The sequence below is a fragment of the Triturus cristatus genome, chromosome 9, assembly GCF_964204655.1.
Source record: "Triturus cristatus chromosome 9, aTriCri1.1, whole genome shotgun sequence".
Taxonomy (NCBI): Eukaryota; Metazoa; Chordata; class Amphibia; order Caudata; family Salamandridae; genus Triturus; species Triturus cristatus.
Window position 1 is genome coordinate 629,013,692 of NC_140592.1, and position 19,023 is coordinate 629,032,714.

A 19,023-nucleotide genomic window follows, 5' to 3' on the forward strand; every position below is an offset into this window, starting at 1 on the left:
CTGTCCCTAGTATGAGGGCCTGTCTGCCTGCACACTTTTTATCTGCACCTGTGATACCATGCAGGCAACACTGCTCCTATGCTAAGGGCCTGCGTGCATCAGCACTACATTGCCTCATCCCTGATCTCCATTTCAAACAATGAACCTCCAAGCGTAAGGGTTGTGCGCCTCCACCCTTCGTCATTGCCCCGTGACTTGTGAAATACAACACTAATCAGTGTTCAGTGGGACCCTCAGGCCTCAGGACTCCAGTACCACTGCACCTGCTGCACCAATTAAGTTCTTGCCCTGGCCAGAGGACTGAAAAATAATGTGGCATCAGGAGCTTTGTCCTTGCTCATCGTGACCATGAGGCAGTTCAGTTTTCAGGTAGAATATTTCAGAATATATCAGAATTAGGAAGCATAAAATAAGCATATTTATTTGTAATTCTGAAGTGTGGTGGAAACAAATATTTTAATACAATCAGAACAAAACAGTACACTAAGTGATGCCATTCCCACACATTATCCTTTCTGTGTGGTAAAGTTTATCATTAAAACTATATATGCAAATGTAATGGTCATTTCAATTGAAAATGTGTTGTCTGTAATGGCAGTGTGCTACCACACCATGCATACTTCACACTATGCCACTTTACTCTGCACCACTCCATTCTACGCCACTATACTCAACTCTAGTCCACCCTACACCACTCCAGTCTACGACATGACACGCCACGCCACTCTATGCCACTTCACTCTAGGCCATTCTACTCCACTCTATGCCACTCCATGCCACTTTACTTTACTATACGATACTCAACGCTATGCCACTCCACTTTACGACACTTTACTCCACTCTAAGCTATGCCACTCCACTCTACATTATTGCAGTTTACACCCTTCCACTCAATGACACTCTACTTTATTCCACTCTATGACACTACTACCCTCTATGCCACTATACTCCACTCCACTCTATGCTACTTCACTATTTGCCACTCTACTCCCCTTTACAACCCTTCACTCGGACACTAATCCACTCTACAACTCTACCACACTCTACGCCACTCCACGACACTTCATTATATACCACTCTATGACATTTTATTCAACTCTATGCCCCGAAACTCCACTCCACTCCTCGAAACTCCAGTCCATGACACTCCATGACACTTCACTTCACTCCACTCTATGACAGTCCACTCGACTCCACTTCACTCTTGGCCACTCTACGCAGTCCACTCTACACCACTCCACTCTATGACTCTACTACACTCTACGCCACTCTACTCTACGCGAGTCCGTTCTATGACACTTTATTCCATTTTACACCCATCAAATCTATGCCCCTTCACTCCTCCACACTTCGCCACTCTACTCCCCTCTTCACCACTTCACTTTAGGACACTCTCCTCTATGCAGTGGTCGAAGTGGGGGGAAAAAAGTAGGGGAACTGTGGGTGGAGAATCAGAGGGCGGGAATAACCTGAGAACTGGATCAGTGGGCGGAGTTGGAGGTGTGGCCAGATTGTGCAAAACATCCCACTTTTTACTATTTGTTTGGCATTTCACTTACCAGTTACAGCTAACAATGATATTTAATTCAATCAATGGATACACATAATTATTTAAGATTTAATATGAGTTACTGACATTAAAATACAATCATGAAGTGGGATATGTTTCCAATCAAAAACTGTCCCAAATACGCTTAAAAGTGGAAGCACAAGCCATTTGTCTCTGATCCATGGAGTTACTGTCATCAGCACTTCTCCCATTTTCCATAAGAGCAGTTCAAACATGAATGGGAAAAATATTCTAGTTTGCAAAAGTTTTCTAAATGTGAGAAGTTGGCCTGGTATATGGTGTTCACTAGTTAAAGTGGACACCTTGCACCAGTACAATTCGACTCTTATGGTAGTAGGTTTAAGACAACCTTTTTAAAGAAAGCTATCCTAGTGGTAGCTGTGGAGAGCAGCCTTCAGGCTAAGTCTTTAGAGGAATGTAAAGCAGCTTGTTTTACCTTATATCTCTTGAATTACTAAATGAAAGGACACCACACAGGTATATATATCAAATATATATTTATTTATTACTAGACACACTCTACTAATCTCTTTATGAGATTAGAAGTCAGGAACATATGCACAAATCAACGTTTCACAATAAATTAAGCACAAATATGACTGGGGCCCTAGGGGCGTACCAGACCATATACTAAAAAAGAGACTTAAGAACAACAATTTGAGAGGGGACAAGGCCTAGGGCCTTCAGAAGCGCTGGGGCCTCACTAATCCACCCAAGGCAGGTAAGTAAAGGACCCACGGGAGACGCATGCAGTGTGAGAACACAGCCGTGGATCCCAATTGACTTCAATGGAGCAAGTGGCGGTTGGAATTTTAGAGTTTTAGGATACTTCGGGAGAGTCTACAAGCAAGTCACTTACAGGGTAAGTAGTTCTAGAGCCAACACACACAGGAGCATCGTAGTGCTGGAATTACCTCACCCAGGGAAGCCGGATGCATAGGTGTCTTTTGGTGTTGGGTCGCGGCGTCGTTTTCAACGGGAGCCAAAGAAGACTTGCTGCTTGTGAAGACAGGAGAAGTGTCCGGTGGAATCCATGGCTGGATTCAGAAGAAGGAAGACCTGAAAGCAGAGGGGACAGTGTTCAAAGTCACTTGGCAGTGACCCGGGCAAGGAAGATAGATGCCCACAGCCCACAGCCACTAGCACCCTATCTTGGGCCTAGGGGACTTTCGCATCTTAGGTAGTGGGATGCTTTTCTATCTGGATGGGCACCTTTAAAAACTGTTCTAGCGACTAGGGAATAGATGTGCGACCTAATTCCATCACTACCTTGTCCTCAATTATTGTAAAGATGCCCACAGTTGTCGGGTGATTTCAGGTGATCACTGGTGTCTTGACTCTTCAGCCACGAGGTCGAGGAGGCATCAACGACGACCAGGAGCTGGATTCGGCGTGTTCCACGAAGTCTGTAGCTTACTGCGGTGTCGGTGACCAGATTGGAGCCAACAAGCCTTGGTAACAGCAAGTCTCGTGGAAAGGACAAAAAGTCAGCGGTGCAGACCAGCAAGGTCTGAGGGACTCACCCAGTGAGGGTAAGTCAGGGCAGGCCTGGAGCAACCAGGGGAGCCCTTTGGAGCTGTAGAAAAGTCTTCTGAGGACCCACAGGCCAACCGGCAAGGGATCGTGAAGACGCCTTGGGAGGATTCACTCAACAGGGGCCCGCGGTTATTTGGGACGGGGTAGGCCTCTGATCTTCGGTGGAAATCCTGCTGGAGGCTTGGACCACACGTGGTCCAATGCACAAGTTCATAGAACGTTGTGAAGGGGTTGCACTTTTAAAACCATAATATACTTGCCACCCTAAGTCAGCACCCAGTGCGAACACACCGGTCGCACCACCCTAGAGCTGGCACTTCTCAAGGGTCCTGTGACCTCAGTGACAGAGTAACTGTTGCTATACTGTGTGCTGCTTCATAAGCCTACCCACAAGACTAGAGGTGAACTTCAGTATGGGTTGTGGTGGACAGGGCTCCAAGGTTAACCCACACTTGCCCCCACTAGGGCAAAACTGCTGGTGCTAAGACACCAGGGCTTCTATGGTCTTGCGGGGCCTTCTTAGGCCTAGCATGGGAATGTGCTCCCTCAGGAGAGAGGACTGGACAGGAAGGCTGAACCTGGTTCCCCAGTTCCAAATTCGGCAGCTCTGACCATAGTGCCACATCCTCTCCCTCAATGAACACCATACTGCCCCACTGAGAGAAACTCGCACGGCCTTCAACTACAACCCAATTGTGCCCTGCTATACATACCTGGATGCGACTCAGTTCAAATTACGCACCAGACAAGAGCAATACGCTGCCTAAAAAAATATAACAAATCTTCAAAAAAGCAAACCCTCATAGGGAATGCAATATTAAGTTAAGCATATGAACTGTAAGAAGGAACAACATGGTTATCTCAACACTTTTACACTTACTATTCAGAAATCAGTGAGTGGTTGTGCCTGAAAAGTTAAGGACATGACTAGAGGGCCCGGAAGGGACCCACTACAATGTCCATTGCTTATATCCTTACAAAACGCAAGCAGTATGGTTTAAAAAAAACACATCCATGAACACCGAGCCGTGGTACGCATTTTGTTTTTCAATCCACCCTTCAATCCGGCATTGCGGTATCTCCAGGAATGGTGCATTTACTCATTCAGGGAAAACAATGCTGTTCAAAGAAAAGATTAAACAAAAGTAGCGCTTCACTGGCAAACTCTGTATAGTGGCGCTAATGTGTTTGGGTGTGAATAAAATCAATCTGGCTGCTTTTTTAACACTGTCTTGCTTTATTTTTCATATTTGAACCTTTTATTTCTGTCCGTCCCGGAGGCTGTACTTTGGAATAGAATAATGTCAGAAAAAGACATTTGCAGCTAAAGTATTTTTCTTTTTTAGGATTCATTTCACAAGGGATCAAACGAAAGGAGGAAAGAGAGGATGAGAACCGGTTTTCAGTGAGGAGGAGCGAGACAGAAAGAGGGAGTAAGAGGAAGAAAGGGAGGGGAAGCAGCTGCCAGCGCTAGAGCAGAGGTGGACACTGTCCTGGTCTTCTCTGGCAAGAAGGAAAATACAGAGTCCTTTTCCTTCTCTGCCCACAGCCCGTCCCGAACGGCCAGGAATGCCGAGCCTTCCCTGCAGCCCATGGCCATTTCTACCGTCCTGGGACGCATTATTAAAATGAAAAAAATAGGGGCACGGGATCTATTGATTTATAGAAGTAGGGGCACGCCGTGCCCTCCCGATCCCGCCCACTGCCTCTATGGCACTAACTTTTAGCCATGCTGAATGAACAGCAGCCACGCTGGTGTAAACAGGGACATCTTAAGGATCTTGGGGGCCCTGTGCCAAACGAATTTTGGGGCCCCTGTTCAGAGCAACTTTTAATTTAAGATCCAATTTCAGATTTTTCATGACCTGTTTAGCCAGGTCACTGACAGCGCAATTCAGTCCAAGTTTTAAATGTGTTTACATCTAATATTTAGGGATAGTGACTTGTGTTTTCAATATTTAACACAGCAGCAGCTCCCTAATATAAATGCAAATAATCTCTGTGACGCCCTCCCATTTCGAATATGTGTGGTCCTGTTTTGAGCTAAAATAACCTTTTTATGGATGTTGCACAAAAGGTAAACAGCAGTTCTCTTCAAAATGTCCCTTATACACTCTCTCACATCACCCACATTAAAAATAAGTTAAAGTAAAACAGTATTTAAAAGAATTTATTTTAAAATTACCCAGGGTCACCAGGGTAATTCTCTGTATAGAACATAGCTGGCTCCATAAGGAGGCCCCCCTGAAAGTCTGGGGCCCGGGGCCAGAGCCCACTTTGCCCATGCCTTAAAACGTCTGTGGGTGTAAAACAAGGCAACACAATTGCAAGACCAATAGCTCTTGCATAGGCGAGACCTATTGGGTTTGGCAATGCTTGTCCTAGGTTGACTTACCTTCAATCTGGCCATTTAAACTCACGAACCCAGTGGGCAGCGATTAAAGCTTGCAGAGCGCCATGAAGATAGGCGGGGAGTCAATCATTCGCTATACTCTGACGCTGGACGAGAGCGCTATGTCTGCATATTTCACATAGCTCTCCGTCACCGCGGCATGCACATTAACACACGTAGCTGGCAACCGGCGTACGTGTAGATGATGACATATATCTTCTCCAACAACCGGGTGTGTTCAGGGCAATGAGAGTGAGAACTACGCGTCGATTTTGCGGGAATTACTTACTCTTTGAGCTACATCATCAGTGTCGCGGCGGTTTGTATGGAAACGATCACAGGGGATACTTTTCCAACTTTCCTTACTTTCTCTGAACTTCTCCACCCTGAAATTCTAGAGAGGGCGGGGCCATCACAGTCCTTGGCCTGCATTGGTCCGCAAAGCTGCCAGTCAACACACTTCCTGCTCTCTGGCAGACCTGTCGCGCTGGTGGAGAGCTGTGAGGAAGAGGGTAGTGGGGAGAAACTCTGTAGCACTTACGCTTCCAATACTGGCAGACAGAGCTTCCTGTAGGACCCTGTGTGTTTCTAGTCTACAGTGAGCTCTTTCCACGTCTCCACATTTAAGACCTGACTCAGGGAAGGAACAGGAAACACCAACAAGACGGATTCGGAATTTTTACCTATTTATTTGGAACTTTACTAGAGCCACACCCAGGACTGGGCTCTAGGGGGGTGTGTTTGTCTCCCCACCCCATGTGAGGTGCCACTCGCCGTGGCCCGCTAGAGGGCCTATGTGAGGAACGGAGCCCTCTGCCTGGACGGCCTGCGGGGGCGATGATTTCGCTGCCCTCTTCCCCCTCCAGCCCCAGCCTCCCGGCGCCCGGCCTGGCGATGCCTGCCCCCGGCCTGGAACCCGGGCCTTCGTCGTTGCCCCTGCTACCCTGCCCGGGCGTCTCCTTCACCATCCAAATCGGCCTGACCCGGGAGTTTGTCCTGCTGCCGCCCTCCTCCGACCTGGCGCACGTCAAGCAGCTGGCCTGCTCCATCGTGGACCAGAAGGTAAGGGGCCTGCGGCTTCACTTCCTGTTTACTGTCTGCTCAGCCCCGTGGCCCCCAGAGTGGACCGTTACCGCACCCCCGAAGCCGGCGGGCTCATTGCACCCACCAGTGCTTGTTGGTGAAGTTTACTGGGCCAAGTGTTTACTTTTACTGAGACTCGGGGGAGGCGGTGAGGTCTTTATCTGCAAGCAGGGAGGACTTTTTCTATACCCTGTGCGAGGATGAGGCGCAGGGGTAGAAAAGTTTTGCGCACAGACCTGCTTTTTTTTTTTTTAAAGCAGAACCAGTTGCCGGGGAAGAAATGAGGGCTACTGCTGAACCCTACAGGATTTCCACTTTTTCGGCAAGAAAATGACCCGCCATTTGTTCAAGTTTTGAGATTCTGGAATGACCTGGAGCTAGTTTTTGAATTGGCTTTTATGTGGAAGTCTCTCTTTTTATCACAGGGTAATTCTAATGTTGTCTAATCTAGTAATACTTTAGACGTAATAGTTATCTAGCTCCTACAATATGTTTCAGAAGTTTTTTTTTAATTTATATCCTGGGTACGTAAACATTTCGACATATTGGATTTTGATTACTTTTCCTAGTGTGTTTATCTGTGCTATCAAAGATACCTGCCATGTTGGTAAAATACTTGTCAGTTAGTTATGGCTTCCTGCCAGGCTGCTGAAATTTACATCGCTCAGATGTGAGTGGTCCATGTATGTCCGGGATGCAGGTCTTCACTGCAAACCTGGAATTGTGTTATACCTAGCGTTTGTTTACCATGCTGGCCTACACACGTTAACATGCTGTTTATATTTCTTGACAGAGCTTCATAGCAGACATATTATTGCACTCTGAGAGTCTGCATCAGTGTTTACAAGTGTTTTTGCTGCAGACATTTACTTAACCACCGGAGGCTGCTATGTGGGCTCTATGGCACTTAGTGCAGCGTATTCTGGCTAGATTGGCAACCGGACATTCTCTCAGTGGGTGAGGGCTCGCGGGGCATCGCACCAGGCCACGAAAACACACCGATATTTCGACTGCTGGCATTTCCCATGCCCTCAGGATGACAGGACACGACCGCCATCCAAACACACCCAAAAATATAGTAGTTTAAGTGGTAGGGTGTTATTCTGAATGGGATGAACAAGAGCATTCCAAAATTGTGCGGCCTCGCAGAACCAGTGCTGTTTGCTTTTATGCCGCGTGTATTAGCCGAGGCAGTTGGAGATGTTAAGTACATTCTGTCTAAGTTTGGCAATTTGAGTGTGTTGGGAATAGAAAAGATGAGGACCGGGTATAGAAAGGACGAGGGTCATAGTGCTTTAAAGTAAAGGCCCATTCGGATACTGGTATAGCAGTAGTGATAGTGATTTACATACAGCTGTGAGGGGCTTGGAGTACAACCAATCAGTGTTGTTGTAGACAGATGGGGGGATGCAAACTGAGCTGAAGGCCACGCTTTACATACTGGCGCATGTCTGGGAAGGTTGCAACTGGTTTTATTATGTGCTTTACAGAGAGGCTATATGAAACTGGCATAGCAATCGTGCCTCCGATACAGGGGGTATGGACAAAGCGTGACAGCGCTGTTATACTTGTAGTGTAACCGGTAAATTGGCACAGCAATTATGCTTCACATACTGTTTGTTTAAAGTGATACCACAGTTGTGCTGTAGTTACTTTGTATGTGAACTGACATGAAATTGGTACTTTTTAAGGTGGGGATCAGCACAGGAACTAGTAAGGCAATATGTGCTGTATGTTCTAGGGCAGTGTGTACATAAGCATCCCGGCAGCAGCGTGTATCCTGCTGTCTGAGGCTGAAAGATCAGTCAGTTATCTGAGGGTGAGAATTATCGGTACTGGACATCGATCCATGAGCAACAGCCATAGCAACGTGAACAACCAGCTATATTATTACAACTCTAATATACGTGGTAGGTCACACACTGTAACATTTGAGTACCACTCAAGTCTACGTTGAAAGTACCCTGGTCTGATAATTGTATTCTTGCCTGTATAATCAGCTGTGATAGTATTTTAGTTTCAGACACACGCATTTTGATTGGCTAATAACAGGCACATGGACCATGATTACTATTATGTCATCAACAGTGTTTTTAAAGTGGTATTTTCTGGCCTATGATTTTCCTTGTATGTTTTTTTCAAGGGGACACTGTGACAAGCACTTTTTTAGCTCCGGAACATCTATTTGCCTGCTGAGCAACCGTTTGTTTTGTGCCAGGCTTTCAACTTCTTTTGTAATCATATGCACTATTTGCAGCTGCTAAGCAATTTATCAAGATTTCTGTGGAGTACTAGTAAATATTGCTGTTTGTAAATGGTTCCCTCGGACCTACCTGTAAACCTATAATTTCTTGCCAGTTTATTTGAAAAATTGTGCTGTAAAATGCATAATTTCCATACTTTTTGCCTTCAATTTCTGTTGGTAGGTAATATCAACTGTTCGGCTTCAACCCTAATTTCTACTTGGGGTTTTACACTTGCGAAGCAAAATGCTGCAGGACTCATCTGATTTTTGCCACGGCTGCTTATGGTTCCCAGTTTACCCCTAAAAGTCATGCCAGCCTTTACTGCCCCCCAGAGAGGCTGGTGACTGTTACTGCACAGTGAGAGGTGGCAAGAGACTTTAACCAGTACTAATTCACTGGAAGCTCTGGAAACCATCAGGGTGGCGCATGTGCATATTGAGCACCCAAATCTGACATTTGGGTTGTGACTGCACCCAAGGAACATTTATGACACCCAGAGATGTGTCCGAGATATTCGAATATTGGAATGTGGAGTTCTTAGTGAGGTCTTAGAGTGGGAAACGACCAATAGGGGCTTCTGGCTGCTCTATGCCTCTTCTTCACATTCCAATGTTTGTCCTTCAGTTGTTTTTTTGCTAATTTAGAACATTTCACCCTCTGAGTGGCCTGGTCTGATATCACTATAGGCTGGGGATATGTTTGTTGTTGGATGCCCCATCCTGTCGTATACCTTTAACTTGTGCCTATAACTTGGAGAGGGTATTTAACAACCAGTATACACCCAATACTATGAGAAGTTAGTTTATCTTTTAGTTGGGTAGCTTAGAACCTGTCCCTACACGAAAACACATATTCAAATCACAGTATCCAATCAGCCCATAATCTGTATGCTGGTAACCCTCATGTCCTATATAATAGAAATGCCAACAGTGGCCACCTATTGCTCACACTAGCTGTGTTAGTCCGCAGCGAGGTTCATCATATTTACATGACACCAAACCCGGTCATACTCTTAGTTCTTCAAAATATGAAACATTGAGAATCTTTTGGCTCCTTGTATTGATGACTGGTTCCTTCTAGTGTTGCCTGCTGTAACTGTACCAATAATGCTGACCAAAACAAAAATAGTCCTTTTGTGAAACCAATCATAAATTAATGAGGTATCATGATTTAGAGCAAGACTAACCACTGAAGACGTTTTTAAGAAGTATAAGACAATATTCCTCTAACAAATGTGAGCCCACATTTCAATTTGCGAAGGACAGGACCGAGATTGTTTAGGCTTTCTACGCCGGTGTTGCCCATGACTGAATAGCCACACCTTTTCATTGTGTGCATGAAAATATTGATGATAAGCAGTTGAGGATGGTAACTTTTCTTATTAGGAAGAATCAACAGTCGAATAGGCCATATGAGAGATCACCTAGAAGAAACCCACACTCTGGCACCTATATCATTTTTCTTAATCTATTATTGTTTGAGGAATAAGAAATACAGTTTGTAGTCACATGCCTTAAAAAATTCTCATTGGGGACTAAACACGTGTCTGCTGATGATCTTGTACTTGGTCGGAGGCTTGTAAATATAATAGACGATGAAAATATATCACATGACCGTAGGCTTATGAACTGACTTTTTTGTTTATTTGTCCTCCGTGTTATTTAAACAAGTTGTTGGAGTGCTTCCATATACTGTTTTATTATTTAGTGGTTTGTTATGCTTTGGATTAACACCATCATTGCCCTTACAGGTAGCTGGGGCATATACTGTGGTAGCACCAGTCTTTGAACAAGTATTCATTCTGTAGAATCTCTACCCTGACTAGTTAAGTACTGTGCAAAATCTTTTAGTTATTGTCACAGCTACCTATCTGTATTTAACATATACAATTTAAGAAGTACTTCATCTCAGTAGGGTCAAAGGTAGAACAGGTAGCAAACATACCTGATCTGCCTTCAGTTAGCTGTATCTGGGACATGAGCCCATGTCCCTGCACATTTAGGGGAAACTGCCTTTACCACGAAGGCTTTTCTACGCGTAACGTTTACAACGGTACACTTACCTCGTAAACGTCTTTACAACGCGTATTGCTTCCACGACCGTCTTTACCACGCAAGCAACGTCTTCACGGAACGTCTTCCTCATCCGATTCAGTCCTTTTTAAGTGTCGGTAAAGACGTAAGAAAAAGGCAAAAAAAAGAAAAAAGGGGGCGGGGGTCCCCCCCCCCCCCCCCCCCCCCCCCCCCCCAAGGAAAAATCGAGGTAAAGGTTGTGCGTAGAAAAATCATTCCGTCATTCCGTTGTAACGCATGCGTGGTAAAGGCATGCGTTGCAACGGAATGCGTAGTAACAACATATATTCCTCATTTAGATGGGATGTTTTATCATACCGTGTGCCAATTAACACCAACAGAGGGGAGCGTAGAGGCTGGTACCGTCTTAGGTGCTGTTTACACCAGACTTTTGCGACTTCACTGATCCCTGGCACCACCCGTGTAGCTTCAAAGGGGTGTGTCTCCCGAATACTGAGTCCATAATATCACGGGACACTAATATTGTGGAAAATATACCGAAAGCTAAGTATGTATGGAATTTCTATACCCAACTCCACACACGTGCCTTGATGGTATATATCGTTAAGGTACATTGAGGTGGAGGTAAGAATTGTGAATATGTACTTTCCTTTGTACACTTACCTGTCGATATTTTTTTCTTAATATTCGTGTTCCACGATATTCTTGACTGTATTCAATAGGACAATCGTTCATGGGAGTGGGCGGTGCCGGGTTCTACTTGGGTTGATGCTTAAGTGCCTCAAGCGCTGCTTCAGTGGTCGCAGTGCCGCTTCCTGCACCCTGCAAGGCTGTTGGCACTTCATTGCACCCATAATGGCCATTTCTAGATTTATCAGGGTCCTTGTCATTTGTGTGTTAAATGGGCACTGGCGCATAGACGCAGTCCCAGGTAGGCCTCGCCCACCTGACCAATTTCTCTCGCATATTCAGTGCCACCTGGCTCATAATTACAGGAAGGCACGCTTATTATTAAAGGCAGCCCGGAACACACTATAAAGGTTTGTCAACCATTGGGAAACTGTTGCTGAAAGAATTGGCCCAGGTGGCAAGTCATGTGCAGAGAGGGCACCGTGTCTCCTTCATGCTTCAGTGGTCCGGTGTAGCATGAAGTCTAATGAGCTTTATTTGCATTTCAAAATGTTTCTGATTCTCAGAATAGCAGCGCATAGTTCAGGCACAGCAATTTTTTTTTTTTTTTTTAGATAGTTTGAGTTCTGCAGCAGTTATGCTGTAGTCAACGTTCAGGACAGCACTGCTTTTATAAACCCAACTTTTCAGCAGCTTGTTAATGTCTTGCAGCACATTTCAGGAGTCGCCCAGGTTTCCAAGTGGGACGTGGAGGGGTCGAATGCTAGGGCGTTGACGTTTTTAGCTTTCCATTTTATGCTGGAACCTACAAGTCTTCGCATGCAAAGGTCTTCTTGTTGAAGGTCCCTCACATTGTAATGTATTGTAAGTACACAGCGCTTACTACCCCTGTTGAGACGAAGCACTACTCTGTTTATTCAAGCGGTAATTATTAATAGAGCATAATATTATCATATGGTTGGTTAGTGTGGTGCTCTCAGACACAATTTCATGCATTTACTCCAGTTTTTTTTTGGTGGAGTACATTCATAGGAGTTAGGTGGAATCATTTGTGGTGGCTAAGTGAGTTCACGCAAATGGTTGAGGCTAGAGGGGATTAGGTATTGTTTGGTTGCAGGGATATGGTTTCAAGGAATGCAAGGTTGTGCTCCGTGAAATGATGTGTGGTCAGTTCTGCAAGCGAGTTGCATGGGATGGAGCCACTGGCTACTACTAGGGTTTGCCTTCTGGATATTACTTGACGATTGTGAAACTAGGGGACAAACTACAGCTAATAACCCCCCAACTGATCCTGCATCTACTACTAGTAATGTCTCAATTACTTACCGGTAATTGCATTACTCTGAGTCCTATTCCCTCGCTTCCATTACTTACGCATTGAGGCATCCCTGCCTCACCAGACACCCATACCACGTGATTTATCACACGGGGACTATAAGTAGCCCCCACCCCCCCTCAAACCTTCTGTAATACCACAGAGACCGAAACCATACCAAAAAGTTGTCCTGGACTACCAGGGAGGGATGTAAGTAATGGAAGCGAGGAAGTAGGACTCAGAGTAATGCAATTACCGGTAAGTAATTGAGACATTACCTCCTCGTCCCTCCCTCGCTTCCATTCCTTACGCATTGAGATGTACAAAGCCAAACAGGACAACCAAAGAAGGTATGCAAAAACGGGCACATCAAAAAAACACAGACAACAAGGAAAACCACTATACAGGAATCATAGCGGAAAGAAACTTGTACCCAAAATCATCAGCACGTTCAACCTTCCGACCAAACCAGCAACGAGAGGCAAAGGATAACGGCGAAACCCAGGCGGCAGCCCGGGAAAACACAGAAATGGAAGCCCCTTGGACCTCCGCACACGACGCTGTCACGGACCGAGTGGAACAACCCTGAACCCCCAAAGGAGAAAGGCGCCCCGCCACCTTGCACGCCTAAGAAATCAGAGACCGAACCCAACGGCTCAAAGAAGGAGTAGAAGGACACAAACCCCGACACACAGGCCCAAACCCAACAAAAAGTGAATCAGAGAGACGGAAAGGAGTGACCTGCTCCAAATAGACCAGGAGAGCCCTCCCAACATCTGAAGAGTGCAGCCGCAACCCAGACTCCGACGATGGGGAACCAAAACAAAAAGGGAGGAAGGACCAACTCCCGACCCATGCGGAACCGAGAAACCACCGCAGGAAGAAAGGAAAGCACCGGACTCGAAACGATTCAGTCCTCAAAAACCCGACAAAAATGGGGTTAGGAAGAGAGAGCACCCAGCCCACCCAGTTGGCCAGCAGAGGAAACGGCCACCAAAAAGGAGGTCATGAAGGACAAAAGGCGCAGGGCCACAGAAAGCAAGGGCTCAAAGGGAGGCGACACCATAAGCGTCCAAGACCAGAGACCGATCCCAGGAGGGAAAAAGCCGCCGGGGGGTAGGAAGAACACAACCCAAACCCTCAAAAAGGTGACCAACCAACCCATCAGGATCCGAGAGAGTGCCCCAAGAGCTAACGCCCAAATCGCAGCCCACTGCAAACAAAGGGAAGAAACCAGCCAGCCCAAGGCAGAACCCCCCCTGGAAAAACAGCATCACCTCAAACAAAGAAGAGGAAGCAGGGACCCAACCCATGTCACGACACCACCGACTGAAAGAACGCCAGAGCCACAGGTAAGACATGTCAGGCAACGGGCGCCCAGCCGCCAGCAAAGTAGAGGACAAGCCTGCCGGAACCCCATTACATAGCAGACCCAAGCGTCCAACCACCAGGCCGCCAAGCGCATCCTGGCCAGAACACCCCGCAGCAACATCAGGAATACCAAAGTGGACGGAGACAGAGGCATCAACCACTCCACCCCTGACCCCATCTCCACCAGGAGAGGAAACCAGGAGGTACAAGGCCAATCCGGAGCCACCAGAACCACCGGAGCCCCCAAGGAACGGACCCTCAGAAGGAAGCGGAGAAGAAGGGGGAAGGGAGGAAAGGCATACAGAAGCCCACGAGGCCGAGGGCAGGAGAAAGCATCCACTGCCCAGGCCAAACCCTCCTGACCGCGGGACAAACCGGGCCACCTCGGCATCGCTCACACATGCAAAGAGATCCACCACCGGAACACCCCAACACACCGTCAGTTCCACAAACCACTCCTGATGGAGGCAGAAATCCACAGAGGACAGGAAGGCCCTGCCGAGAGCATCCGCCAGGGAATAGGACACCCCCCCCCGAAAAAGAACAGCAGAGAGTGCCACCAGATGAGACACCGCCCAACTGAACAACCGCAACGCCGCCAGAGACGAGGACCTGGTCCCTCCCTGCCAGTGCACGTAGGCCATGGCAGCGACGGTGTCCGTCCCGACTAGAACAACGGAGCCCAGCAGAAACCGAGAGATGGACAACAGAGCTAATGGACCACCACCAACTCCCTCCAAATCGAAGACCTCCTGCCCAGTGGAAGCCTCCCACCCAGAGAGGCCGGCAACCGTGGCGACCACCACAGGAGCAGGAGGAGAGAGGGAGAGAGACCCCTCGCAGCAGATGAACCCGAACCATCCACCAACACAGAGCCGTCCAGATCTGAGGGGACACCGGAATCGGAGAGGGGGCGGCAACGGGGAAACCAATGCGCCAGAACAGGTCATCAGTGTGCGCAAATGAAACCGGGTCCACTGAACCAGAAAGACCGGGTGCAGGGGGGGGGGGCTGCCATGCCCCCCCCCCCCCTGCACCCGGAGCCAACAAGCAGTCACCTGAACCAGACCAGACAGAATAGACCGGATGCGAGAAAGAAACTAGCCCACCCAAGCCTCGGGCAGAGTGACCACCCCCAAACTGTCCGAAACCGAGCCCCAACGAAGAGGGAATATGGAACGCTTCACAAATATGCATGTCATCCTTGCGCAGGGGCCATGCTAATCATAAGTCCATCTCCGTATCGTCCAATATTAGTATATGTGCCGCCAAAGCGAGCACACAATCTTGGGACGGAACAAGGAACGACTACCCCACAAAGATAAGAAAGCTGTGCCCCCTCCAAACGACCAGAACCACCCCTGTGTGACTGAGAGCCAATCGGAAAGAGGGAGCATGAACCAACCAACCGTCCAGGCAAGAATGGAGAAAGAACTCCTGTGTGTGGACCAAGGCCACCATCGGAGCCAGCAGTAAGGTGAAGATCTCCGGAGCGGACATCAGCCCGAATGGCACAACCGCAAACCGGAAGAGGGAGTTGCCAATCGCAAAAACTCCTGATGCACCCGAGGCACCGGAACAGGAGGACAGGCGCCTTGCAGATTGACACGCCACAAAGTCCAGGATCCCCACCAATGTAAGGATGGACCGCGAAGTCACAATCTCGAAGTGAACAGTCTGAACCCAACCATTCACCCTCTCGAGGACCAGAACCGGCCGGAACCCCCCGACAACTTCTGTACCACAAACAAAATGTCGCCGGGGACCCAGGGACAGGCGCACGGATGGAGCCCCAACCGGGTGGAACAGCGACAAAGTCGATAGGACAACCTCTCACGACAATATCCAACGCCCAGTGACCCCACACAACCAGCCACCAAGCATCTAGGAAAAAACAGCCACACGCCCAAAGGCCAAGAGGCCGCCTCGCCGCCGTTGTCAGAACGTCCATGTGAAGGCATCCGACAGACCCTTGGGACCCGCCACGGCAGACGCCTCTTTGGGCAGGAACTGATGCCAATGGCCTGAAAAGGATTGGAGTACCACAGGGAAGACCAGAAGAGCCGAGAAAAGAGTCGGAATCCAGAAGCGGCGAGAGAGAGAAGCCGACGACTCGCCCTGCAAGGCAGAGCAAGATCACGGTTCTCGAAGGCATCCGTGATCCAACAGTCCAACTCCACACCAAAAAGCATCAAGCCAACAAAGGGGAACTCGAGGAGAGAGGAAACCTCCGAAGAATCTGCCTTCTAGTCACGCATCCACAGGGAGCCAGGACTAAGGAACCAGAAGCCACGGCAGAAGAACGAAGCACATCCAAAGAGACGACAGCTAGGAGCATGGCCCGCTGTAGTATGTGGACAAGCAAGCCGGAGCAGTCCGTCACCCCCGAATAGCCGTGGCAAGCCACCCAAAGACAGACACCAACAACTGCACCGCAGAAGACAAACAAATATCAGCCAAGACAGAGTGAGGAAGAGAGACCTCCCCCCATAAACCAAGCAGCAAAACAAAGGATAAAAACGGCCTCACAAGAGGCCCTTACTGTAAGCAGGAGCAGAAACAGCCAGCCGAGGATCCCTGCCGTCCCCACCGCTGCCGCTTCCCCTTCCCCTTCCGGCCTCCAACCCGGAAAGACAGCCCCAGCCACACAGGACCGGTGACTCCGTTAGCCGGACCCTGCCCGCTCCACCACCAAGAGGGCACCGCTACTGCAGACACGGCGAGGGAAGGCATTGCGCTGCCCAGGCCAGCACCGCCAGGCCCCGCAGGCAGAGAGCAATGAGGGAGAAGACCCCCACGAAGAATCCAATTACGAAGAACTTCAGAAGAAGACCGCAGCACCGCAAACGGCCAGCGTGTGGTACGCGCATCTAAACAGGTGAGACAAGAAGAAAACAGGAGGTTTGAGGGGGGTGGGGGCTACTTTTAGTCCCCGCGTGATAAATCACGTGGTATGGGTGTCTGGTGAGGCAGGGATGCCTCAATGCGTAAGGAATGGAAGCGAGGGAGGGACGAGGATGTAATGTAGGATTGTTTGTGAACTAAAGTGGTATATTTTTAGAGGCTATTGTTCTGTTATCTCATGGTTGTTTTATATAGCGCTTTTGCGACATAACGCAGCTTTTGGTGCTGATGCTGAAGTGTACCACATTGGTTTCTAGATGAGCTTTTTCTCCGTTGTTCATAGCTCACCTGGACTCTTGTTGTAAGGGAATTGTTTAGCCAGTGTGCTTTTTTTGCTGTTGGCTGAAAAACCAGGACTGGGTAAATGCACTAGCTACTGCGATATCGTACTTGTTCATAGTCGTGGAGTTTTAGGATAAGAGGTGGATTTTCGAGAACGTGCAGTGGTCCACAGTGGCTCTGTTGCCCAGATGCACAGAATTTTTTTTAATGGTTTTAGTGCATAATATTTACATATTTTCACGAGGATAGATGAACTCTGTCTGTAAAAGGTTGTTTGTGAGATGCGCTAGGAGCCAGCTTGTACTGCAAAGGGCTGGTGAAACTTGGCCTCGGCATCCTGGGTGGACAACAAATCTTGTTCTAGGGTAGCGGGTCTTAACCTTTTGTTTTCTGTGGACCTCACTGAATCATTAATGGAAGCCGGGGTTCCCCCACCTAAGTAATCTTTATAATTGGAACTTCAAAAAAGGTCAACAGAATACAGAAATAAATAAAAGCAAGCCATTATTGAAATTACAATATAGTTTCTTTAAATCACAAGGAAAAAAAAATACCAAAATCAAAAGTTTAATTTTAATTGGAAGGTTGGGGCTTTTCAATATTTGGTTTTGTTTGTAAAAGATAATTTGATATGCTAGACTGTAGTTTTTAGGTCTCGCCTGGCGTAGGCTGCGCGCATGCGCGGTCTCGCCTGTTGTAGGCTGCGCGCATGCACAGTCTCGCTGGCGAGATCTAATGCGATGGAGTATTTTCTGTAAGGGGCATTAAGCCCCGCCCCTCTTTTCCATTGGCTGGCGTCACCGTTTATGCTAAATGGTGGCCAGCCATTGGAAAAGAGCTCTTTGTGACGTTGTTGTTCGGCTTTCTGAGCCGTCCCATTTGGACGGCCTCGCCTGCTTTGCTTTGGTCGCAAAAGGTTTCTTATCTTTATGGGGCCAAACACATGGCCCCATAAAGACAAACCTTTAGCAGGCGAGAAAGCCGAGCAAATACGTCATGGCGAGCGCTGTTGCGTTGAGCACAACACGCGCTCACACTGGTTTGGAAAGGCAGCTGCCATATAACTCCAGGTGCGCAGACAGCACGCTCCAGTTGTGGCTGCGCATTTCCTGTTGCTTCGTTACTTTGTTTTGACTTGTGGTCCCTTCCCTTTTAAGCGGTTCCCAAGCCTCGCACAACCTTGACATTCCGAACACGTTCAAAAATCTCACGGCCATCACGGGGGAGGGGGGGACTTGAAAAGTAAATTATCATCGCTAAAGAGTCAGGAAGCCGCTGGATGGTGAGCTGGCCGCCACTCGGCGCCTCACTGCCACCAGTATCTAGTTCGCCAATGGACACAGCTTCCTTTCCCAATGTTAACATGTTCCGACCCGAAACTGGTCCGATTTTCTTCATGAAATAGGGCGATTGCAGTCTCAGGAACCTGAAAAATTAAACCTTTCTTTTTGTTAATTTTTCATTTGGTTCTTACTGCTTCGCTGTAGTCTAAGGGAAAAATCCCTCCAGGCATGTGTTCCATCGCCCTCCAGAACTCTCTGAAGTATGTTGTTACAATGCTTGACGAACCGTTGAAGACAAACCTCACTTTCTATTTCCGGCGAAAATAGCCGTTTAAAATACGGTTAGCAATATGGCTTCCATGATGCGAAAACAGTGGT

General features: G+C 47.8%; 1 protein-coding gene and 1 pseudogene across 1 annotated transcript in view; one reads left to right on the plus strand and one right to left on the minus strand.

Moving 5' to 3' along the window:
- Positions 1 to 5,947: 5,947 nt before the first annotated feature.
- Positions 5,948 to 19,023, plus strand: part of PRKD2 (protein kinase D2) — a 369,389-nt gene continuing 356,313 nt past the window's right edge. Inside the window, exon 1 of the mRNA XM_085625665.1 lies at positions 5,948 to 6,560. Coding sequence (XP_085481791.1) covers positions 6,336 to 6,560 — 225 coding nt within the window. The 5' untranslated portion in view covers positions 5,948 to 6,335. The remainder of the gene's footprint in view (positions 6,561 to 19,023) is intronic.
- Positions 15,344 to 15,457, minus strand: LOC146798402 (U6 spliceosomal RNA; annotated as a pseudogene).